Raw genomic sequence first — 26,593 nt, 5'->3', positions numbered from 1 at the left:
AAATTTCCAGATGTAAGCAAAGGGATTTGTTTCTTGTTCTTTTAATTTGTTATCTTCTTTCAACTTTCTTTAATAAACAGCACTATGTAGCTAAACATGCACCCAGGAGCGTAAAGATCTATTCATTGACATTAAGCTTATTATTTTCAAGCATAGGCTATAACTGATGCAGAACAATGTTTAAATATTGTGTTTCTGCCTCAATAATAAATAGCCTAATAGCTAATCTAAAGCATGCATCATGCATATTTTAATAACAACGTTTTGAAAAAATCGGTTTGCAAAAATTAAAGTTCATGTTATTTTGTCTTGTCCTGTGTCACGTGCTGTAACTGTTCTCTGCTTTAAACATGTCCTATAAGCATAATAGCATTTTAATTCAATTTTTTCAATGAAGCATATTAATAGGCTACCCAATTGAAATAGGTTTTGTGAGCATGCACGCATTTTATAGCCTACATGTTAGTTAAAGAGAAAAAAGCCTGGGTGGGGAAACCACAACATCCTGCAGATGTGCGACAAGCGTGTTTAGTAGGCTACTGACATAATCAGAGCCCAGAAACATCAACGAACAAACACTGTGACTACAACATCCAAACACACGCCTTGCAAAAGAGCAAAATGCATAACTAAGGATCCCAATATCCTCAATCAGCGAATAGAAAACGTCTGAGCATTTTAGAAGTTTTCTGGACAATAAGGCTAGGCCTCATAACTCATAATGAATCTTCTTACACATGTGAAACTATGTGAAACACAAATCTAAAGTGTGATTTTGATGCATTTTGCTCTTAATGCAACATTCTGCATGACAGGCATGTGGTTTTTAGTTTAAGATGTATTTGATAAATATGCAAACAACATCCTTAACAAGTCTGCTCAAATGATGCCTTAAGCACCAATTGAGCTAAATTCGGTTTCCTGAGGAGCCTTCATGATGCATTTTTTCTGATCTATTACTTACTGTATTATACTTACTGTTGTTTGTGCTGCTGCAAAAAATCTCCACATGCCAAAGATCATTGTTCCTGTCAACAAAGCCGAGATGCCAGTTGTACATCTAACAATCTCAATGCAGCTTTCTCTTTTATATGGTTACATTCTGTAAGCCCACCCCTATTCCTTTTTCCGCAGTCATTTATTTACTTTCTTGGCCTCTTTTTAATGGTGGCGCACTGCCAACAAATCTATTTTTAAAAACATGTCAAAAGAGCATATACAACATTTAAATCATACCCTATATGGGAGTCTAATACTGTTTACTAATACTGTACAACTTTTAAATGAAACTTTAAACCATGTATTAGTGTGATTAGTAAGTCAAAGAAACGTATCTTTTTACATTTAACATTATTCATCAAAATAACGTATTCATTGCAAACTTTTTTTTAATGCAGGATTCAACACGATTTCAACATTAAGTCAGTTTAATAATCTAAGTTGGAAAGTCCTGCACAATTAAGTGAACATTTATAGGAGCAACTGAAGTTCTTTAAAAAAATAAAATAATGAAATGGGCGGAAATATTTTATTCCTAAAAATAATACTATGTCGCCCCAACAGAAGTTCCTGCAGGATGATGTCATTTAGGAACTGGCTTTTTGGAATAAAAATGGTTCAAGATGGGAAGTTATACTGAGTCTTCTTCTACATACTTCTCAATTCTGAGATGTTCTCTGATGCATGTTGATGCATGATCCAGTCAGATGAAGGAATGCAGATAGAAATCAATTTTATTTCTTAATAGCAGATGGAAAAACAATGAATAAAATATTTTAGAATATTCAGAATTCAGAGTTTAATAAGGAAAATAAACATAACCGTTAAAAAAATCAATTATAATCAGATATAAATGTTAATATTTGAGTAAATTATTCTCGCCTAAGACGAATAAAGTGGACGAGAACTCTCTTGAAGTGAGCAAGAGTGTGAGAAGGAGAGAGATCTGAGTCTGAAAGAGAGACTAGCTAAACAAGAAACATGGCACACTTCTTAAACATGAGTTTGATCAGATAAGCTTGGGACCCACAGCTGTAAAACTAGATAGTTTTGACATCTTTGGGGCAAAAGGACAGACAAACACCTTTTTATCATATTGCTAGACAACACATGATGGAAGATTCTGGTGTTATGCCTCAAGAGACAGTACTTATTATTAGTATATCTAAATTGAGATGTTCTTTCGTGCCACTAAAATATACTATCCACTTAAAGAAAAACAACTTGTTCCAGCAGTTATTGGAAACTTGCTTACACATCTTCATAACAAAAGGTTAACTGGCATCAAAAATATATAGATCCACAATTGATACTATTTGAGTAGCAAAACCAAAGGAAACAGATGATAAATCAACACAAAAAGATAGGAAGATTCAAAGTTTCTCTGTCTTTTCAGTTTTCGGGTCTGAAGAAAGCTTTCAGATTCGAAGTGCCAGGTCTCAGAAGAATTAGCTTTATTGAGCAAGCAATAAAGTGATGATGCCAGCTGTTCATCTGATCTTTCCATTGCCATACTTCATTTCGTATACCGTTTTCTAATGTTGGGGAATCTCATCTGTCTCATGTATAAGTCTGAATGTTGTAATACCAAGCACAAAACTAGGTCACAGGGCATGAAAGGACGGAAAAGTACCTAAAAGACCATGTACAATATATCTTATGACCGGGTGGACTTGGTGGAAGGTACGAAGAAGTAGTAAAAAACATGTATGAGGCATCTTTTTCCAATAGAAAGAAGGCCTCAGATAAGATGTTTCCAACTGTGGTGAAACTTCGAGGAGGATTGAAAAAGAAAAAGATAACTGTACAGATGTAAAGGTAAGACCCCAATGCTTGTAAAGTCAGATGAACAGCTGGCATCTCACTTTGTTGAATTCCTTAATAAAGTAAATTCTTCTGAGACCTGGAACTTCGACTGGACGATTTCTTTGAGACCTGAAGCAGAGACTTTAAATCTGCCACAACACTTATCGCTAGGGATCCAATAGACACCTTTATAGCTATTTTTTCTTTTCGCCCCTCCTCTTAGTCTTGCCACAATTAAAAACAACTCCCTCTGGGCCTTGGTGTGTACATGTTTCTATTGTGAAATGTGAACAGGATTTATGTTTGTATACCTATGGAAATGCAGGAGTAAGACACTTCGGGAACAGGGAACATGCACAGGGAAAAAACGCTGAGTAAAGACATTGAGAATAGTATAAAAGGCTGCCCGGCTCTTAAGTGTCTCACTCACTCCACATCGTAAGTTCGGTGTGGTGACTGGGCCTTCTTACAAGAATAAATACCTTTTTTTAAACACATGCGTTTCTTCAAGTAACAAATGGCAGTGATTAATATAGTCTACTATTCTGCCTGTTGTTCTTCTTCCTGCAGGCATGCCTGGGTCTCGATGGGGGTTGGGCGCAACATTCTTCAGCCCGCTGCGCTGATGGTGATGATCGTCTCAACCATTGACTGTAAAAAAGGAACATCTGAACCAAAGAAGTGAGAAGTAGGGGTAATTCTCATTAGTGTTGGCGCCTTTTTGCCGCGAATTGCTCTTTCATATGCTTACGAGCCGCAGGATCTGCACATTGACGGGTAGCTATTTTACATGATAGATAGACCTGCGCTTGATTAGCCTATTCGTATTCTCAAATTTGGTTAAAGACTTGCTTATTGATACTTATTATTAAAAACGGATTATTACTGATGATGTAGAATTTGTTTTATATTTCGTGTTTATGTTTTCTTATTTAATCAAATCTAATCTCTTAAGAAATCATATAGCCTACTTTGTTGTGTTTACTATTATTATCATGTGAAATGTAGGCTATGTTTAATACTTTTTTTACCTGCTATTCTTGATGTCTCTATGTAGTTGATTTGGGCTGACCTTTTGTTCTTTCTGTAGATGTGAGCAGAAGTCTAAAGTTTCCTCTAAACATACATAGCCTACTTATTAAAGTGCTGAGATGTAATTTTAAATAGCCTACCATGTCCGCAGAAAAAACATCTAGTATGAGGAAAGGGGACAAGAGCAGCTCCTGATACTAATGTGTATATATGGATTGAGACTAACAATTTTCTATCACATATGGTCCACTCCAGAATGATTTGACAAACTGCACTTTCACCCCAGGGACCTCAAAACCATGGGCCAGATAGGTAATCTTTTATCTTTGTCTGGTCGGCCTACTTCGTAGGCTAGTACTTTTACTACTTTGTAGTATCAGGTGACTTGAAGATTTAGGCTACTTAAAATTTACCAAATAAACTACATTTTTATGAGTGATTTGATTGCAGAAAGTCTGCGCAGGAAACAAATCATGGATTAATCATTTTGATTCATCACTTTTCTGTCTGACTGTATCTCACTGCATCTAATGAATAAATGAACAACAAATGATTAGTAATTTGAGAAACGAGAATCAAACCTTTTAATAAATTAAAGGAAGATAATACCGGAACTGTGGACAAGTAAATATAAGTAGATACCCTGTGAATGAAGGGGAAACAGTTTGAAGTACAAAGAAATGTACAAATTGGTACCTGTTCCATGTCCGAATCAACAAGAAATCAGTCGTGTCCTTTTAGTAAAGCAGTCAAATCGTTTTTTAATAGTTTTGCGAATATTAATTAAAATTACAAGAGATCCCTGGATATTAATAAATACGTTTTATCTATTACATATTACTCTTTTCCATATCTGTTAAAAAAAATCATCATATACACTCTGTATGCATGCATTTCATCTTGGAAAGCAGTGAAGACTTATATATGATGCAATGTATATTCTGATTGGATGATCACTACACCACCCATTGAAAATGTAAAAAGCTTGTTGATTTTATTTAAAGAATTTTAAGGAGAAAGATATATATTTTGATGCTTAAACATCTTCCCTCAGCTGACTCATTCCTGACTGAAATAAAACAGAAATAAAGATCTAACAAATATCAATACACACTGTTCTCCACAAACATATTTATATTAATATTTGTACTTAGCTTCATTTCCTTCTGTTTCTGTTCATTATACTGAGTTTTCCATTAAGACACTAAAATGAAAATGAACAGATTCAGGAGTAAACAATCCACACACCCTCACGCAAGTGATTCTTCTGTGTAACTGCTACACAAACCACAGCAAACCTGATGACAAACACTGTGTTCAAGGGGCTTTAGTCATCTTTATTTATGGTAAACATAGAGACGTTATTTTAGTGCTGGAATTCAGGTTGGTCATAAAATCCGAGTGACAGGACACTGTTCTATCTGATCCAGGAACAGTGTTTGGAACATGTGGTCGTAAAAGCTGGGATGATAACGACATGCCCGCTTACAGTCTGGGCAGAAATTCACCTCCAGTATCTGAGGATGCATCACACGTTCTCCTGAAAAAAGAAAAATCATATGAGTTCTGTTGTATTTCAAATTTATTAAATGTTTAATTTAGGTTCCAATACGATACTATATAAACCGATAAAGTTTAGTAGACTGAATTTAGCATTTGAGGTATAAATGATTATTATATTACGGTTCTTATAGATTGTTATTATAGTTTCCAGCAAAAGATTCCTTGCCAGTCCTGTTTCTCTCTATTGTAAGTTAAATTAGAGAGAAATCCTTTGTCTTTAATGGCTCCTGGAGCGCCCTGTCCCAGTCATTGAATAGTTAGGCTGATTGGATTAGCACCTATGCACCAATGTCACTGTTATGCTGATGAGATCATGGCTGGGGAATTTCCGGTAACGGGCTAACTCCTGTACTTCATTTACATGCTTTGCTCAGATTGTCTCCACCTCCATGTAATCCCTCTCCCTTGAAAGGTATACACTCTACTGTGCTGAGCTATTGAGTTGGATGACTACAGCCACGCACAGCGAGTTCTCAATAGAGAGTAACTTCTGCTTGAAAAATATCCCAACGTCTCCTGGTCTCTGAAGAAAAAGTTTCCAACAGTGTGGAAATAGGCCCATCTGGGAATGGCATTGGTCTTGCTTTATCGAAATCTTCAGCAGCGTCCCGGCCTTCATTCAGACGCAGAGGTCGAAAAGGACACAATACAAAGCATGTGCTGCCGTGTAATGCCACTTGTCTAAGGGAAGTGTCTGAGCTAATAAAAGCTATGAACATCTAAAATGTATTATTGTGTCTTGAGCCTTTCCTCCTCAGCTATATGAGCCCTATGCATGAGGGACCCATATCTTCTAATCACTTGCTAGAAACATAGCTCCTTTTTACAACAGCGGTCTTGTGCAAGTATGTTACTTATTATAGGTAACTTGATGCTTATTGCGCCTGGAGAAAACAAAAGCCAGCTGCATGAAAAGACTATATAAGAGGAAGAGAAAGAGAAGTTCCTCGCTCTTCCTTGCAACCACCAACCTGACACACCAGCAGTTGTCAGGGGCAAGAAGCTTCAAGCCTAGCTAGTATCCATCTGTTAGTTAGTTCTCATTTATGATCTGTAACAAGTATTCCTTTTTCATTTGATTATTTTAATACATTTTGTAACATTTATTATAATCATAGCTTAAAAGGAGAGGAAGGAGCTCCATGTGACATTCCTGGATTTGGCTAATGCATATGGTTCAGTGCCACATGAGCTTCTTTGGGCAGCATTTGATTTTTTCAGGGTACCGATGTCGATAACAAATTAAGTGAAAGCCTATTTTGGAGATTTGCAATTTAGTTTCTCAACTCCAGAATTCAGCACTACATGGCAATGCTTAGAGGTTGGAATAATGGCAGGATGCACAATTTCTCCACTGGCTTTTACCATGGCAATGGAAGTAATCATTAGGGCATCAAAATGGGTAGTAGGAGGAGAGCGCTTGGCTTCTGGGATGCGACTACCACCAATCAGAGCATACATGGATGACATGACAACCATGACTACAACAGTAGCCTGCACTAATCGGTTATTGGGTAAGTTAACCGATAACATTGAATGGGCAGGAATGCAATTTAAGCCCTCTAAATCAAGGAGCATCTCGATAATTAAAGGCAAGGTGGTAGATAAAACATTCTTCATTAATGGTGAGGAAATACCAACAGTTTCTGAGAAGCCAGTGAAGAGTCTTGGGAGATGGTACGATGGGGATCTAAAGGACACAGTTCGAGTGGGAGAAGTTAGACGACAAGCAGTGGAAGGGTTGAAGAGCATAAACAGCTGCGCTCTACCAGGGAAACTAAAACTCTTGTGCTTTCAGTTTGGTCTACTGCCGAGGTTGCTGTGGCCACTGACTGTGTACGAGGTTTCTTTGACAACAGTGGATAAGCTGGAAGCGTTAATAAGTTCATATATCAGGAAATGGTTGGGAGTTCCACGCTGCCTCGCAAGATTGGGACTTTATAGTAAAGGAATATTGCAGCTGCCAGTCTCTGCTATAACCGAGGAGTTTAAGTGCGCCAAGGTCAGACTGGAAATGACCTTAGTAGAGTCACGCGACAAATGTGTAAGGGAGGCAGCACCTGTGTTAAAAACTGGTAGAAAGTGGTCAGCAAAGAAATCTGTGGAAGAGGCAAAGGCTGCCCTTCAAATTGGTGATATCGTGGGGCCGGTACAGCATGGAAGAGGGGGTTTTGGGCTCAGTTTAGCTCGTCCTAAATGGCACAAGGCAGCCCCAGCTCAAAGGAGGAAGCTCGTTGTCACCGAGGTGCGAAAGCAGGAGGAGAGGATGAGGTGTATAACGGCCATTTCCCAGGCCAAGCAGGGAGAGTGGATGAGATGGGAGAGTGTGGAACAACGCAAGATGGGCTGGCAAGATCTTTGGTCAATGAAAGAGAGTAGGATCAGTTTCCTTATCAGGTCAACATATGATGTTCTCCCATCACCACAGAACGTAAACCTCTGGGTAGGAGAGGATCCCTCTTGTCCTTTGTGTTCATCACCTGCCACTTTAAGGCACATTTTGACAGGATGTAAAGTGGCTCTTAGCCAGGGTCAGTTTACTTGGCGCCATGACCAAATACTCCGATGTTTAGCTTTAGCATTGGAAGACAAGCGTAACATGACCAATAAGTTGCCACCTGTTCTAGCAAAACATTACACACAGAAGACAATATTCCTCCGCCCAGGCGAGCAACCACCAAGAAAAGGTGTTAAAACCAATTCTCGCTCAGGACAACTGGAAGCTGCTAGGGACTGGAAAATGCTGGCTGATATTGATCAACGGCTTATTTTTCCACCTGAGATTGCCACCACTAACCTCCGACCAGATATAGTTTTGTGGTCTGGATCAGCACGCATTGTTCAACTGATAGAGTTAACAGTGCCATGGGAGGATGCTGTAGATGAGGCATATGAGAGGAAGAAACTACGGTATGCTCAGCTGGCCACTGAAGCAGAACAGCGAGGATGGAGAGTCCGGGTTTATCCAGTGGAAGAGGGTTGTCGAGGATTTATGGCACACTCCACAACCCGGTTCCTCAGAGATGTCGGATTCAGTGGCCAAGAGTTGCCTTGCACAGTAAAGAACTTATCTGAAGCAGCAGAGAGGTGCAGCAACTGGCTGTGGTTGAGACGGAAAGAGTCTGGCTGGCTGTGTACAGGCTGTGTACAGGTACAGAAAATTTGATAAGTCTGTTGGTTTACTTGTATAGTTTGCATAGTAATTACACGTTCCTGTGTATTTTGCGTGAATGAGGATTGGTGTTTGGACAGATATTGTGTTTTACGGTAGTATGCCATACGGAACCGTTGCCACTGACCGCTTTAATGTCCGCAGTGGGGCTCGACAGCCTTAGTCAAACGGGTTGGCGACTATGGTCGGGTTGTGGAGAGGTTGTGAGAGATTGTGGTTAGGTCAAAGTAGCAGCCTCAGCAGCAGGAGGGATGTAAAGGTCAGTAAGCTGGGCTGAGTTGAGTGGGGGATGGAGGGGGGTGACTCTGGGATGCCAGAGTCACTGTCGAGCCCTCTTGGGTTGTCGTGGGCTAGTCGACGAAACGCTGAGGACGGAAAGTGCCCACTTGAAGACCCTAGAGATGTCCCCTACTCTGCTCAATCCAGACGGTTGTCAAGAGGGGACCGCACTGTGGTTGCAGCCGTTGTGTGTGCAAATACACTGCAGCTATTAACACCAGACAGAAGGAGATTCACATCACCATTTGGAAAGAAGCGCCTGACTGGAGATCCCGCAGGAAAACCCCCCAGGGTCCCCAGATTGGCCCTCACAAACAAGACATTGTGTAGCCAGATAGTCAACCACTATTCTGGTGTTAAACTCATCAATTCACAGAATACGCACACACACAAAACAATTCCCCACAGGGGATGAGCAAAAGTTCACCACTCCATCGAACGCTGGATGAACTTTTCTACACACACACACACACACACACACACACACACACACACACACACACACACACACACACACACACACACACACACACACACACACACACACACACACACACACACACAGAAACACTCATTCCTGAATACGTGTGGTCAAAATACCCTTTTAAATGTATGAAATGTTTTTCTTGTCATGCTTCACGATTCCCATGTGACCAATTGCTATAACTGTAAGCTTTGTGGCAGACAATCAGACTTGATGTGCGTTTAATCACGAATAATCATGAATCTTTATCTTACTAGCGCACAGAAGTACCGTGTGTGGTATTGTTATGATCCAAGAAATTCAATGGTATCGAATACTTAACCCAAAGTGCAACATGATGCATTCTTTTATTAATACTAGACTAGAAATGTTTTATGAATCAGTTCTGTCTCCTCTGTACATTGGCCGGAACGAAGTGTGCCGCTACGCCTCGGGCACGTGAGAAAGGCGTGCCACTGCTCCCTTTAAAATTCGGAGCGCCACTTCTGTTCTGTGCAGTCCTACGCCAGAGAGAGGTTCACTTCTTCAACAAGAACTCCAACCGGAGCTCTTCGTTTGCTTTCTAAATTTCGTTTTGATCTAAGTTTTTATTTCTGTTTATTTACCTCAGTTGATAGTTTTCCTTCGTTCAGTGTATTCACAAACTAAACAAATGTAAGATTAATCATCTGTCGTACGAGCTGAAGAGATCGCAACATCTACCTCCGTCCAAACGAAACTCCGGACCTTCAGCCTACGCTTCTTTTCAAACCAGCTGCACAAAAAGGGCCCATATCAATGCAAAATATCCCTTCTATTGGCCATAGGACGGGATAGTCGCTGTTTAGAGGCCGGTAAGTTATGATCACGAAGTTTCGCCTCCAATCAGACATAGATTGCTTGATAAACTAAATTTGAATCACATGAAAATTTACCCTGATAATTGATCTGATTTTACCGACCTATATTAATAATTAATGGGAGCAATCGTGTTAATGATTCATATACACGGTGAGGCTTAACCTATTCCCTATTTGGGACAATCTAATTTGTGTATACGATAATGCATATTCATCATCTCATGAATATTATTCCCCCTTTGAGTTAATAATTTCCCTACAAAAGTCATTGTCGCTACATTATCTTGGCGAAAGCCGAGTACAAATCAGCATGGAGTTTTAACATCTACTATCGTGTAATGGAAATCATCTGACTGGACCTTGGATCATTGAGTGCGAGCCACGTTCTTCTAACCGGGCCAGAAGGACCCTTCCTGAAGAAAACGTAATCAGAGGGTGAGCATTCTTTTGAGATAAGAATAATCACTAAGATATTTGATTGATCAAACAGCCTAGCCAAAGAGGCAGCATATAACTGCATGTATATGTATATGTATAAGAATATATGTATGACAAGTTGTTATAGTGCGAACACGGTTGAAGAGTACCACAAAAGGTAGACTTATAATATAAAGGGGAAATCTATTATTTTAATAATAGAATACGAATTTATAAAGACTGATCACCTAACTCTTGAGGACACGACTAAAGGATAGGCTCTTTAGTTACCGCAGGATTATATTAATATCAAGGGGGGGATATTTTATAATTTGGAATGGTATTAATCGTGAAAATCCATCGCATGGGGGCTCGTCGCGGGATTATCAGTAGATAATAAAGACCCTGAGCAAAAAGCGAATATGATCAATCAAAGCTGGATGACCCAAAAATAAAAAAGCTTCGCTATAGATAGGGGACACCCTATTGAAAGGAAAGTGAAATAAACCACGCGGCAGAACCATGAGTATCTGACCAAAACTAACAAGAATCCCTTAAGAAAAGGGTCTTGTAAATTCCTTAAGAAAAGGAAATTAGTGTTTTTCTTAGTCTGCATTTCCAGCTGAAATGACTCAAATGGCTCAAAGGCGACCAGACTTAAATGTGCTTCCAACCTCTCCACCTGCATCTGTATACCAAATCACTGTAACAACGCGTGATAAATTTTTCCATGAAAAAAGTACCAAGGAAGGCACTTCGGAATGGTATATAGGAGATTGCGAAATAAACAATGGAAGGGAGTTTATTTGCACCTCAGCAGCAGATGTGAGGGCCATAGTTGGACGAATTGACACAAATAGGACACAAGGGCCCGGTTTTTCAAAAGTAATCCACTAGGATTTTGGATAACGGATTCAAAAGAAAAAACGGATTACATAATCGGATTAGATCACGTAATCCAATTTTGGTTTTGATCCGGATCAAACCTTTAGTTTGGGCTTTTCAGAACTTTTTTGTAGGATTTGGATCACTTTGATCCAAAAAATCTGGATTAAACTGATCCCATCAGAAGGGTTGATTCAGCGTGGATTTCATGCCCAAAATGTAATGAAAACTTTAAAAATGTCTCAAATAATACTATATTTGGATCATGCAGTATCTTACAAGATATCCTATTTATTCATAAGGTTTAATTGTATATGTTCATCCGTCAGGCTACAGTGATTAGGTAGGCTTTAACGTATTCAGCCTTTTAGTATAGGCCTACAGCAATGTAGAAAGAGTTTGGCCTCATAAAATAATCCCCCAAACAGCTGTCAAAATTGACCAAAAACAATAAATTTTATTCTGTCACTAATTGATATATATATTCATCACAATCGAAAATATTTTTGTTTTTAGAATATTTATTAGTGATGCATGCAATGATTACAGAATAACCCAAAAAAAAATGCAAAGAATGGCAATCACTGATTTTTGAAATCCAAAACAAATCCAAATCAGAAATAGTGTCTAACTATTGCGTCTCTTGTTGCATGTCCTGTTTGCTCGTTCTGGCAGAGGAACAACTGACTCTGACCAAACTGCAGCAAACCAAGGCCAGACTTGAGATCCGCCTCCTAAAGGCTACGCTCAGACAAGCTGGTCTCTCCACATCCGATGTTGCTTTGAAAAACTGGCTCAAAAGTAAGCTGGATTACGTGATCACGGATCGCAAAAAAAGGATTACTAAATCCGGATCAATTTTATCTGGATTAAACCTTTTGAAAAACGGGCCCAGGGGACAAAATTAAAATCCATTTCGATCAAGGGATGGAGATATCATACAAACCAACCACGGATTCTAGTGTAGAAGTCTATAGTGGTAGAACAAGAGTGATGTATGATGGTACGGTTCTTCCCCTGCAGAGACGGCGCAGGGATTCTCAGAATACTGAAATCAATTATTCTGATACAGAACGACCAGGTCCTAGTATCCAGAGAAGATTAGATTTCCAAGAGGCAAGCCCTGGGCCTGCATACGCAGCAGTTGCAAATGAATTAGCTCAGGCTATGAATAATGCGGATTGGGCATCCCACCCAGAAGGGACTGATTGGGAAAGTGAAGAAAGCGAAGGAAACCAATGGGATGAACCCATTCCACAAAGAAATAGGGTTAATCATAAGAGAGCACGACCCTTGTCTACAGAAAGAAGGAGTAGTAGCCACTCTAGGGAACATATTGACCTAGCAGGGAGAAAAACTTTAACCCAACCGGGGCATAACCTAAAAGGGAACATCAGAAGAGCAGAGCCCGAATACATGCAAAAAAATTTCTTAGCAGTGACAGGGCAGACTGCTGATGAAATTTTAGACATGCCCGGAACTAGTTTTAAGGCTAAACAAGATATGATAGCAGAACAACAGGACGCTTGTCCAAAAGCTCTATTTTTGAAATAAGAAAGGAAGCTCTAATAGAATCAAATAACCCAATATATAACAGGAGAAACAGCACCAGAGATGGTACCCCAAAATGAAGAAAATTAGGAATATGACTTCAGCGCAGGGTAAGAAAGTGGAGTGCAAGAGCCCCGAGAAGGATTAGGCATAAACTTAGCAAGAGTAGCAGCCTCTTCATCGAGAAAAAAGGCACTAGCAGGGAACAATCGCAGGATCAAAGGGCCCTATAGGGAGCCAGAGAGCTCAAAGGAAGAGTCTGAATCAAGTGAGTCCTATTCCTCAGAAGGAAATTGGCTCCAGGTCAGTAAGGAAAACTAGAACAAGACCTAAGCATACCATAAAGGCCACAGAAATGGGGATGTTTAATGGGATGAAACTCGATGCAAAAGATAACATGAAAAGCTGCCAAAAAATAGTAGAGCTAGGGAAAAGGCTTAATATTCATGATGAAGATATAGAGCTAATGATTAACCAACTAGTAGGGTTGGAACTAAGATGGACGACATTACTTTTCACAAGAAGAATATTTCGGGAGTGACGGCGAAAGAGAAATATGAGAAAGGGCTGAGAGAGATCAAAAGCACCGGGGTCTTAATATTCTGTAAGAGTAGAGCCGAGAGAGGTAGAAAACCAATTCAAACAGTGAAAGAACTCCTGAAGTTTGACAAAGATCTGCCAGGCCTGACCCCCGTAAAGACATGGGGTAAAGAAACTCACTGGGACGAGTTACAAACATTTGCAGTGAGATATGACAGGTGGTCCAAACAGGAAGCTGAGAAAAAGGGAAATCCAGAATCCCAAAGTTCAGAGGAGGTCAGAGGAGCTCCAGGCCGTAATGCCCCACAAGGGACTAAATACTTTGAAAAGCCAACAGCTCCCAGGGAACAGAGGGAATCAGTCAAAACAAGTGGCTATCAAAGAAGAAATAGATCGCGAAGCCGAGGAAGGCAAAGAAAGCCCAGTGGAGGACAATTACAAAAGCCTGCATACTCCAAAAAATGGCACTAGGGCAGATAGCTCAACTTACGTTTCAAAAGATGAATGGGACAAGATGACTCCAGGGCAGCAAAGCAGAGTCAGAGAACAGAGAGCTAGAGAAAAACCAGCAGGGAGGAATTCATACAGTGATGACAAAACCAAGACAAGATCCGTGAGGTCTAATGAATTTCAGTGACAACAGAAATAGGGAATCCCCAAAGGAAAAGCAACCATCCAGTCTGACTTAATTAAAGAAACAGACGTTCTCTACCTAGACTACAATGGGAGAACGTTCCTATTGGATTCAAGGGCCGAGATAACCTGTCTGAATGATTTACCCAGGGATGCGGTGAAACAAGAGGGAAAAATGAGAGTGTATGGCTTTAACAATTCACAAACACCAATCTCTTCAGATTGGTACATGTGGAAAGGTATAGCCATCATCCCTAATCAATCAGAAAATTTGATTACATTACAGGATGCTTGTACCATTGTAGGTGAGAGTAATAAAGACGTCTCTGTCAGATGGATGAAAACGGTTGACCTCAGGGGAGAAATTGACAGAATGGTAAAAGACACTATTCTAGACAAAGACAAAGTAAAAGAAGTTCTAGAAAAACACAAAAGAGGAGCCGGTAAATTAAAAAATGATGTTGGCCTGCTAGGAAAAGAATTTGAATATGAAATAAAAGGTGGTGTGCATAAACTGCAGAGACATTACCCAATTAACAAAAAGGCGTTAGCAGAAATTGAAGAAACAATTAAAGAATTAAAAACAGTTAGGGGTGATCAAAGAAATAGACAATGCGGTCACAAACTCACCGCTACAAGCCGTACCAAAGCGTGACGGAAGCTGGAGATTAGTTACTAGCTTTAAAGCATTAAGTCGAGTGACTGAACCAGATACAAGATATCTGATTAATGCAAAAGACGTAACAAATGGTTAACCTAAGGGCCAAATACTAACAAAAATAGACTTAGCAAATGGTTTTTGGACAGGTCCATTAACTGAGGAAAGTATGGCTAAAACTGCGTTCACTTTCCAAACTAAGCATTTTTGTTATACCAGACTGCCACAAGGATTCATAAATTCGCCAAATGCGTTTCAGGCTATTTTTGTCAGACTAATAGCTGGTCTACCAGTAACTGTGTATATCGATGACCTAATCATCATCAATGATGACCCCGAAGAACACATGAGGATAATAGACAAAGTTTTAACTAGGCTGATAAAAGCTAGCCTGGTCCCACCAGACTCTCGGACATTTCATTTGTACATAGAGTCTGGCACAGCTCCATTGACTTGCGTTAACTTCCTTGTAGGCGGGTACTCTATTGAAGTCTAAAACTATTGGATCTGCCCAGAGTCACTCTGGATCTGCGGTAACCAATCGCTAACGTCTGGTCGTGACGTATGCCTAGCGTTCGCCTTAGCCAACTCATTCACCACTAACGGAGCGAGCTGGAAAATCAAACTTTTCCCGAACTCCGTGGGGAGGAGGGCCATAACATCATGGCCACCAACAAAACTAAGCAAAGATTGTTCTTGCTCCGGCTTTAACTTCTTGATATACGGCAGCGTTGCCACAACGGACCGAATGGCTTCGCTCGCATCTTTCTCCGCTGCCATTACTGAACTACAACTCAAAATAACGCACGACATCAACGTCATCGTTCTCAGCCACTCCCTCTGTTCGCTGATTGGCCTGGTAAAAAATTAATCGGAGATAACCAAAGACTACAGCACAATCCCAGACCTAGTACTGAAGGAAAATGAAAATTGAGCGGAAGTACGTAGGAGGGCGGAGCTAGATAAAAGCGGGTTTTAAGCCTAGTTACAAGAAGATTGAAATCGGGAAGAAGGAGGTAGACTTTTTGGGCTTTGCTACAACAAGGGACGACAGAGGGCTCTCAAAAACTACAAGAGAAAAATTAGAGGATTTAAGACAGAAAAGCTCAACAAGCTTGAAAGGTTTGCAGAGTTTCATGGGCCACATGAATTGTATCAGGGATCTGATACCAGGTTATGCTAAATTAGCTAAACCACTTTATGGGGCCACAAAAGGAAATGAACTAAACTGGAACGACAAGTTAGAAAAAGTCAGGTTAGAACTAATAGATTTAGCTCTGGCTTCAGGCAAAATAGCAAGAAGGGAGCCAGATCAGAAATTGATTGTGAGTGTAGAAAACACTAAAGAAGAAATGGAACTGGTACTCTACAATGAAAAATATAGGAAGAACTTGATCCAGTTTATGTCATACCCAAAACCCGCTAATCAGGTAAAACAGGAACTGAAATCGGCAACTGATATTTTGGCCAGCATTGCTAAATGCCTGATACCAATAAAAACCTTAGCCCCTGATCAACAAATAACCGTTGAATCAAAAGGGGAAGGAATAACTCCCGCCCCAGGAGGTAGTAGCGGAGAGTGAGAACAGCCCACCTGATGGCTAAACACTCCTTTTCAATGGTGCTGTACATTGTCTCTGTCTCAGAGAGCTTCCGACTGATGAACAGCACTGGCCGCTCATCACCCTCCACCTCCTGGGACAGGACCGCGCCCAGTCCCCTATCCGATGCACCCGTCTATAGGATGAAAGGGAGAGAGAAGTCAGGAGCATGTAAAAGCGGCCCGCCACACAGAGCAGCCTTTTTCTTGGTGAAAGCCTGCTGACACTGCTCCGTTCACTGGACCGTATCTGGTGCTTCCTTTTTAGTTAGATCAGTCAGCGGGCTAGCAAGGTCCGAATAATTAGGTACAAACCTTCTGTAATATCCCGCTAGCCCCAGGAACTGTCTAACCTCCTTTTTGGTCTTAGGTCTCGGACAGGTCGCAACCGCTGCCGTCTTATCAATTTGGGGACGCACCTGTCCATGACCCAAGTGGAAGCCCAGATACCTTACTTCCACACGCCCAATCGCACACTTCTTCGGGTTTGCCGTGAGCCCAGCCATTCTCAGCGTCTTCAGAACAGCGCGTAAATGCTGCATATGACGCTACCAGTCATTACTCTAGATGATAATATCATCCAAGTAGGCAGCGGCATTTGCAGCATGCTTCCGGAGAATTCGGTCCATCAGATGCTGAAAAGTCGCAGGAGCCCCGAACAAGCCGAAAGGAAGGGTGACAAATTGGTGTAATCCAAACGGCGTTGTGAAAGTTGTCTTTTCTTTGGACATGGGAGACAAGGGGATCTGCCAATATCCCTTTGTTAAGTCCAGTGTCGAATAAAAACGAGCAGTACCCAGCCGATCAAGCAATTCATCAACCCTCGGCATTGGATAAGCATCAAACTTGGACATCGCGTTCACCTTTCTATAGTCCACACAGAAACGGATCGAGCCGTCGGTTTTAGGAACTAAAACTATCGGGCTCGCCCAGTCACGGTTGGACTTTTCTATGACCTCTTCATGTCCAGCATAGCCTCTAATTCGTTCTGAACTACCTTTTTTGTGTTCAGGTAAACGATACGGGCGGCTGCGCATCACCACGCCCGGTTCCGTCTCAACGTGGCGCTGAATGAGGTTCGTTCGATCAGGCAGGGGCGAGAACACATCAGCAAATTCAGCTTGTACATTTTTAATCTCAGTGAGCTGGGAGGGTGAGAGGTGATCTCCACCAAGAGCCAGAGCGAGGGATTGTGGTTTTATGTTCGCTTCTGGCCCGAGATCCTCCTCTCCACTCACTACCGTCGCCAGCATCACTGACTCCGCCTCAACCCACTTTTTGAGGAGGTTGAGGTGATACATTTGATGTGCCCCGTTCCTATCTGTTCAAATTACCTCATAGTTGAGATCGCCAACCCGCCGTGTGACCTCAAAGGACCCTTACAACTTTGCGAGCAATTTAGAGCTGGAAGTAGGGAGTAATACCAGCACTTTATCTCCCGGTGCGAATTGACGAAGTCTAGCCCCCCTGTTGTACAGCCGACTCTGTCTGTCCTGGGCCTGTAACAAATTCTCCATTGATAGCCGCCCCAAAGTGTGGAGTTTTGTTCTCAGGTCCAAGACATACTGAATTTCATTCTTACTAGCGGTCCGTCCTCCCAAGTCTCTCTAAGAACGTCTAACACCCCACGGGGCTGACGCCCATAGGGAAGCTCGAAGGGGAACAGGTTTGGGGAGAGAAGGGGATGAGAAAGAGAGAGAGGGAGAGAGAGAGAGACAGATGGAAGGGATTCACCGACCCCTGGGCACACCACCATGTGATCTTTCGCCAGTTGGATGCCCTGGTCCAGCGACGTCGGGTGGTGGCACTGGACCCACTGCGCTGTCTTTTTGGGCAGTCTGGCACTGAACTGCTCCAGTACCACCTTGTAGCCATCTGCGGCAGGAGTCCCGGAGCTGTTGTGCCATGACGAAGGGTCGGCCAGGCTCAGGGACCTGAATCGCTGCCGGTGTTGTTCAGCGGCCGACCCGCTGAAGAATGGCGCGCCTCAGATCTTCGTAGACCAGGAGATTCTGGACTTGCAGTTGGTGGGCGGCTATCTGCGGCTCTCCCGACAGCAGTGGGATGAGCCGCATGGGCCAGTCCGTGCAGGGCCATCCCCGGGCCTCGGCAGACCTCTCAAACAGGTCCAGGAAGGCCCTCCAGATCGTCCTGGGGTCCCATTTTATTGAGAGGTAGGGGCGGAGCCGAGGCCGTAGCTGGTGGGGGGACGGCCCGAATATCCTGGTCCGGAACAGCTCGCGGGCTTCTTGCTGGCCTCGGAGAAGCAGCTGGAAGCGTTGGTCTTGGTCCTCCTTTACGGCCAGCAGGGCCTGATGTTGCTCCCTATGAAGACCCGCGAGCTATTGGATAAGCTCCGCAAATGGCGTTCTTATCAGGGTATGCATGGCGGCGGCAGTCTTCTTCTTCCCGGGTTTCGGCACCAGTGTGATGAGGTTCAGAGTATATGTGTGTGTAGGAAGAAGAAGACAGGGTCGGCGGGACTGGGACTCGCACTTTATTAACAATTAAATCAAAAGAAAACAAAAAGGTGCGCTCATGCGCCTTCACCGTAGTTAAGACCACACCACTATTTATAAACCACTCTTCCCGCTGTACCAGCTCTCGCTGTATGTCTCCAGCTCTCTCAGTTCAGTCAGACGAACACTCCTTCCACTTCATCAAAACTCAGTCCATTTGATGCCAACTCAGTCCACTTGATACAAAACTCTTCCCGATGTGTCAGCTGTCAGCGCGGGTCGCGTGCGAGTCCCAAGCCTTTCTCTCTCTGCCGCCCTCTCATTCTCAGCGGCTTATATGCGGTCTCTCCGTGCCAATCACTGCAATCAGACACAGGTGTTCATCATCTGCACTTGACCTACTTACTCACTGCACAGCTCGCTGATTCCTCTCTCGCTACAGACTTCGCGAAACCACGCCCCCCTCGCCACAATAACTAAAATTACACTGCTATAACCAAACAATAATGAACAAAGGTTAGGCTCTGATTTTAGCAGGAGTACTTTATAACCCTGAGAATAATGCTAAGTTGATGAGAAACTGTATAACTGATATAGACTCAAAATACTGGAATTGTACCAATAGTGGAAGCTTCCAAAATTCAATTGTAGATTATGGTCCCACGGCGGAGAAAGGGAAAACCATAATGAAGTGGAGCAAATTAGAAGTGCTAAATCAAACAAGTGTGTTGCTGAAGGGACAAAGAATAAATGATACTGGGGTCAGAAACATTAGCCTGAGGAACTTTGACCTAGTGTGGTGGTACTATGTATATGGGAAAACAATCTCCACATTAGAATGGAACTGGTAGAATACTGGTAGTATTGGTAGAAAGGAGTCAAAGTAAATTAGAAATAACAGACAATACCCTGGAGACTAAGGAAATGAAACCACCTAAGTCGGGGCTAATGAAATATGCAGCTCAACGTGCAGGGCCCAAACCAGTTGACCGTTGGATTTGTATGAGTGAGTTCCAGGATAAAGTCCTCATCCATTTGATACACAAAAAGGAACCTGTAATCCCTGCAGAGAACGCAAACTGGATAAAGTGCTACAACAAGCCTAGAGCCACACCCATGTGTTGCACATCCAAAGTTGCTCATGGATAGGTAAGATGATTTGGCCTAGCAACAAAGGTAGATCCACAACTGATCACAAAAAGCAGTGTGACCATAAGTTAGACTAGAAAAAGAAGGTCTGGTACTGTTTCATAAAAGCCGACGCCCCATGGGATCAGACGCTCATGGAGAATTATGGAAATTAAACCATTAGCATGTGGCACCAATGGATTACAAGTAATTATAATTTTACAGAGGGAACCGGTAGTGAAACAGATAGGACTACATGGACCGTGAAAGCCACACTTGAAGAAAAGAAAAGAGCTAATGGCAATTACAGACACCCATACACTCTCGAGTATTTACCGAATTCAGGGATTCCAGTACAACTACTAGACATCTCAGGGCTGACACACTATGTTAGAACAAAAGTCAAAAACCAACAATACAGAAGTGCTCTTTTACTATACATGCTGCAAGGAGGGGAAGCCCTTAAGCATAATACTATTAGTAAAAGGAAAAATGGGTATGCAAGATATCACGGTAGGTTACAAGGCGTAAAATACAACGGCACAGGAGCAAAAGAAAGTCTTCTTATGTGGCTAGTACATATGAAATATCTGGGCTCACATATAATTCCTAACTCGTATAAGCAACAATCCATAGGCCAATGGGAAAGTGGATATTATTTGAAGGTATCTGATCCTGATGTAACTGACTGGTACAAGGGACCGTGCACACGACAGAACACGATCATAGAGATAGTCAGAAGTTCCAAAGGAAAAAGACTAGCCTATGAATTAAATTGTACTAAAGAATTTGATCTAGGAACAGAGACTCTTATAGTAGGAGTTAGACAAGACAACCAGAATGTTGAATTCTGGAGCGACCAGGTCAAAACCACATATCCCTGTACCACAGAAATGTTTAATGAATGGAGACATGCAACATTTAGTGCGCCGATAATGCAATCGTATGCAGCTGTAACCATGAACAAAAGCACTGTCAGAACCCATATGTCCTGCAGCTACGAGGCTATAGAGGGCAACCAATGGAAACATGAGAAATTGAGGGCAACCCCATTAATCCTGAAGCAAATGGTAGGAGAAACGCAAATGAGAAAAATATGCGCTCTGGTCCCCTACCTTGATTACCCTAAGTGACTGGAAAGATTTATTACATCCTGTAGATGACTTCCTAGAAGGCGAAAGCATTGGAGGACATTGGATGCATCGGATTGACTTCTGGACAAAAACCAGAGGTCCCTCTGACATAACTTTAACACAGTTGATTACAAAAGTAGTGAAAAAAGCTTTTGAAGACATGGGAAAGAAAATAAAGGAAATAGCCCAAAATGTTTGGAATGTACTGTTGGACATATGGTCTATACTAGAAATAGTATTATATTGTGTCGGAGGGGTAATACTAACCATTGTGATATTAGGTATACTAATAAAAGTGTTGAACGTAGGTGTATGTTGCAGACAGCTAAGCCAACTAGCCAATAAAGCTAAGTATAAGAAAATCCCCCAGACGGTTGATTATTCAGAATCCGAAAACGACAGTGTGGGGGAGGAGCTTATAGCTGATGCATAGTCTAAAAAATCCAAGCTTGAAGTATTGCTTCACTCATCTGCTGGCCACAGTTGACTGAACTAATACAACGAGGAAGATATTTTGAAAACACCAGATCAATGGCATCATCGCTCAAACCAAACTCCTAGGGAAATTATTCCAATATGACTGAATCAACTTGTTCCAATCTGCCGGTAAATAAATCCCAAATTATAATTTATGATATGATTTTAGGCCTATATTGGCTAGTGATGATAATGGGATTAAGGGGAATATGGCAAATTCCAATTGCAATCTGTCACATAGCCATGTACAATTTGCGTAAAAGGCTAAATCTGGCAGGAATATTAATTGGGCAAGTGGTGAAAAGCCCGAGAATGAAATCCATTTTTGGAACTCGAGGCTTGATAATTCTGGAAATCCTCAATATAATGCTCACCATATGCGTTATGGTACAGTATTATCTTGGGATCAGTTATATGAAACATGTAGGATTCTGCTCTACCCTGCTGGTAATTCTTTATCTGATGATATTGGCTACCAGAAGAGTAGAGGCAGGAGGAATAACAATGGTTATCTAAATAATAGGAGTAATGACAGTTGCATTGGCAACTATGGTGACCGCCGAACATTACGATGATCCAAGAATGTTTTGCATAGACATGATGACTGTTATCAACGACTGGTTCTATCTGACGCAACTGATAAAAGCTATTAAGCAATGTTGCCTCAGCATAGAATTTACAATTCCTTCTGTAACGTCCAATTAGGATTCCACAACTGGACGACTGAAGAGAAGACAAGTAGATGGAAATGGAAACCTGAAGACTAGAAGTGAAAATTATAGGGGTTGTGCTATGTGCACAAGTTACAGCAGAGGTTTAAAAATAAGATGCTATTTTAGGGATCAATGGGAAGATTTGTGTTTTGATTGTGCTTTACTATATAAGGTAACCATGGAAGAAATTGGGGAATTAGTTATAACCCATCGAAAGGGAAGAATGGACATTAAGGGAATGTGAAGCCAGTGAAATTATACCCATACAGGCGGGCTCTAAGAATAGTTACACAGCCAAAACATATCACCTCGAGCCGAAAGTGTACCTAAAGAAAACGGGCACTGGATCTGGTGTTTTCAAAATATCTTCCTCGTTGTATTAGTTCAGTCAACTGTGGCCAGCAGATGAGTGAAGCAATACTTCAAGCTTGGATTTTTTAGACTATGCATCAGCTACAAGCCGTTTTCGGATTCCGTGCACGTTGTGTCCGAGCCCTGCCCGGCCCGACACATTAACTGTAATTATGAGCCCGAGCCCGATTTAAACCCGACCATTTTTAATATGTGGGCCGTTATAACCAGGGGCGACGACAGATCATTTTTTAACGCAGGTGCTGAATGGGTGCTAGACCATTGACAGTGTGGAGCTGCGCAATTATATATATATATATATATATTATTAATAAATGTGCAAAAATTGGCCACTTAATATTTAATATTCAATTATTTTAATTATCACAATGATAGTTTTAATTTTATTGAATTGAACAATTAGTAAATTCTGTGACAAGCGTGCTGAGAATTGATTTAATTTTATGATGAGATGCTCCAGTTCACGTGCTATGGTGAACACGGCTCGCCGGCGCCTCCATGTCATGAATATTGCCTGCTATATTTGCTTCTTATTAATGCTTCTTCTTCTTCAGACAATTGGTTGATGAAAAATGTATTAAAATTAAGATACAATTTATACAAAAGGAAATTCACTTTAAAGAAAGGCTTTCTACAAAACAAAACATAATGAAGTGGTCAAAATCATGCCTGAACCACTCCATGTCTCCTGATATTGCGCATTGCTCCTGATATATCACTTTCATAATCAACATAGATGGAAAAAAATAACATTATAATATTGTAATAAATATGAAACTAAATGCGCTTATTTAATGGCTACAACACATACAGACTCTCTAGCAGCGCGCCGCACTTGGACTCAACAAAGCCAACACATATGTTGTCACTGCCCACGAGTTTAAAATATTTCCACACCTGCGACTTTCCTTCATACTTGCTCAAAGTTAATTCTCCTGTTTTAATTTTTTTCTTTACTTCTTCAAGCTCCATGTTGCACTTAAGCTACACAATACAGCACAGCGTGCGAGTGGAGGAGACGCTGCGCGTGACACGTGACATGCTTGATCAAGGGCTCGGGCAGAGAATCTAAGCTCTAATGCTTATTGCACCTGGAGAAAACAAAAGCCAGCTGCATGAAAAGACTATACAAGAGGAAGAGAAAGAGAAGTTCCTTGCTCTTCCTTGCAACCACCAAGCTGACACACCAGCAGTTGTCAGGGGCAAGAAGCTTCAAGCCGAGCTAGTATCCATCTGTTAGTTAGTACTCATTTATGATCTGTAACAAGTATTCCTTTTTCATTTGATTATTTTAATACATTTTGTAACATTTATTATAATTATCTGACTGGTCAGATCATTGAGTGCGAGTCACGTTCTTCTAACCGGGCCAGAAGGACCCTTCCTGAAGAAAACGTCATCAGAGGGTGAGCATTCTTTTGAGATAAGAATAATAACTATGATATTTGATTGATCAAACAGCCTAGCCAAAGAGGCAGCATATAACATGTGTATATGTATAAGAATATATGTATGACAAGTTGTTATAGTGTGAACACGGTTGAAGAGTACCACAAAAGGTAGACTTATAATAAAAAGGGGAAATCTATTATTTTAATAATTTGATACGAATTTATATAGACTGATCACCTAACTCTTGAGGACACGACTAAAGGATAGGCTCTTTAGTTACCGCGGGATTATATTAATATCAAGGACGGGATATTTTACAATTTGGAACGGTATTAATCGTGAAAATCCATCGCAACAGTTCTGCAGTTTAACCGATGTGAGTCCATTTGCGTTTTCACACACAAGTAAGTTCCACTTCTTTTCCTATGACGCATGTCCTTGCTCTGAATTTATTTTGGCTCTGGGTCACCATGTTTCGTTTACGTCCATTATGTTACCACTACAAAACAAGGCAATTAAAATCTCAGTCAAACTATTTTCTGCTGATTCCACATGCATAAGACTAAATAACACCTTCATGGCTTTTTTTGTACTTCTCTCCAAAACAAAAATCAAAGTCTGAATTTATGTAGAATGAATGTGGGGGAGTGTGTTTTGAGCGTCTATAGGGTTTACCTCCCACCGTCTGGTCCCATTTCAGCATGAGGTCAATGGCGTATATGGCTCTGGAGGAGGGGTACGCACAGATCCCGTATGGAGCAGGACGGCAGGAAGCTGCTTGGAAGAGCTCCGAGAACGCTTTAAAGACATCTGCCTGCAACAAACAACATTCAAAAGAACAACAAATGACTTTGCACAACAACTTTGACTTTGATTGGTTACTCTGTTACCAGTCAAGTCAAGTCACCTTTATTTATATAGCGCTTTTTACAATACAGATTGTTTCAAAGTTGAAAATAATTGTAGGGTATGGACCAATCAGACACATACTATTTATTCATTATATACAAAGGTTTATGAAACTCCTCACACAGCCCAAATGAACAAACACAAGTGAAAGAAACAGTGTCATGTTACAGGGCATGATAAGGAGATTTTACGACCTCCGAGGAATGTGGCCACATACTCAAGAGCGAGACTATGAAACAGAAACCCTCTTTAAAACAGACTTTGCTGCGTTAATCATAGACTAACTGATCTATAAATGAACATGCATAAAACTGTGAAAGAAACAGTGTAAATGGTTTACTGTCTCGTGTACTATTAGGTATATATTATGGTATGTATCCTGGTATACAACCAACTAACGATCAATGTAACCTCACCTGTATAATGCCTCCTACCTAAATAATCCTCATTTAATGACTCACACTTTGATGTACATCACCTTCTTCTAGAATGCAGTGTGGATGTGTTATAGCTATTTTAGCATTAATGAAGGTATAATCATATTATGGGACAAAGATCCGTAAATCAACTAAGAGCCACTTTCCCTCTCAGACATGTCCCCTTTCTGATTGGTCGAGTTCAACCCTTAGGGGAGGATCTTCTCCAGGCCTTATTAGAGACAGTCCACATGTGACCTCCCTCTCTTAGTTCTTTCATCCAGCCGCAACACTGTTCTGGTGATACTGGGGAGCCCCCCCTCCCCCTCCACGGGGGCCCCAGGGCCCAGCAGGCCTCGATTCCAACCAGATATGGGCTCAGGCAGGAGAGAGATGACTCTCTCACAAAGAACCAAGGACAATCTCAAGAGTTTTGGAACAAAGACTCCAACCAACAACGACTCCAATCACCCATCCTTCCGACTTCCTCACTTCTCCTGGGTGCTCGGCGTGGCCTCAACAGAGTCCCAGGCCTTGCCCAAACCAGCCATGCGGTCCTGGAGAAAGAGAACGCTCAACCAACTTCCACTTGACACTGCCGGAACCATCAACGACTTCAATTTTCAACAACTTCAAGAATTGTTCCCATTACAAATGCAAGTATTCAATTCAATGAAATGTGAAAATGAAATTCTGATGGTTCTTCTCATAGACCCTCTTCCGGTTTCCAATTTCATCCTATCACTAACCTATTTATGTATTCATGTGTGTATGTTGTTTAGTTTATTTATATTCATATAAATATCTATATTTAGTTAATAAAACTTGTACATAATATGTATTTGGTTCTGTTTTGCTTGCAATACAAGTCACTTTACGATCACGGTTTTTGCTACTGGCTCAAAGTACTGTACAGGCGAAGAAATAATTATTCTTCGGTGGCCATGGAAGATACCCTTTTCTTAGAATAAATTAATAATCAAAAGAGTTCGTTGGAAGAACTGATTAATTGATTGTAATATTAATTCAGCCACATCAAGTTAATCCAATTAACTGACCCAAATATTTATAATTAATAATAACAAGATATTATTGATTATTAATATTTCCAAAAAGCTGAGTTCCTTACATAATGG

At 41.2% G+C, this 26,593-nt stretch overlaps 1 protein-coding gene across 1 annotated transcript in view; it reads right to left on the bottom strand.

Annotated features, from left to right (window-relative positions):
- Nucleotides 1-5,153: 5,153 nt before the first annotated feature.
- Nucleotides 5,154-26,593, bottom strand: part of ttll12 (tubulin tyrosine ligase-like family, member 12) — a 71,686-nt gene continuing 50,246 nt past the window's right edge. The window contains exons 13-14 of the mRNA XM_077234966.1: nucleotides 24,808-24,946; nucleotides 5,154-5,377 (exon numbers count right to left, since the gene is read on the bottom strand). Coding sequence (XP_077091081.1) covers nucleotides 5,226-5,377; nucleotides 24,808-24,946 — 291 coding nt within the window. The 3' untranslated portion in view covers nucleotides 5,154-5,225. The remainder of the gene's footprint in view (nucleotides 5,378-24,807; nucleotides 24,947-26,593) is intronic.

This window comes from Siphateles boraxobius, unplaced genomic scaffold (genome assembly GCF_051911475.1).
Source record: "Siphateles boraxobius isolate OS27281-9 unplaced genomic scaffold, OSU_SipBor_1 19, whole genome shotgun sequence".
NCBI classification, from domain to species: Eukaryota; Metazoa; Chordata; class Actinopteri; order Cypriniformes; family Leuciscidae; genus Siphateles; species Siphateles boraxobius.
Note: the sequence above shows the minus strand (reverse complement) of the source record. Positions and strands in the feature narration are given on the sequence as shown.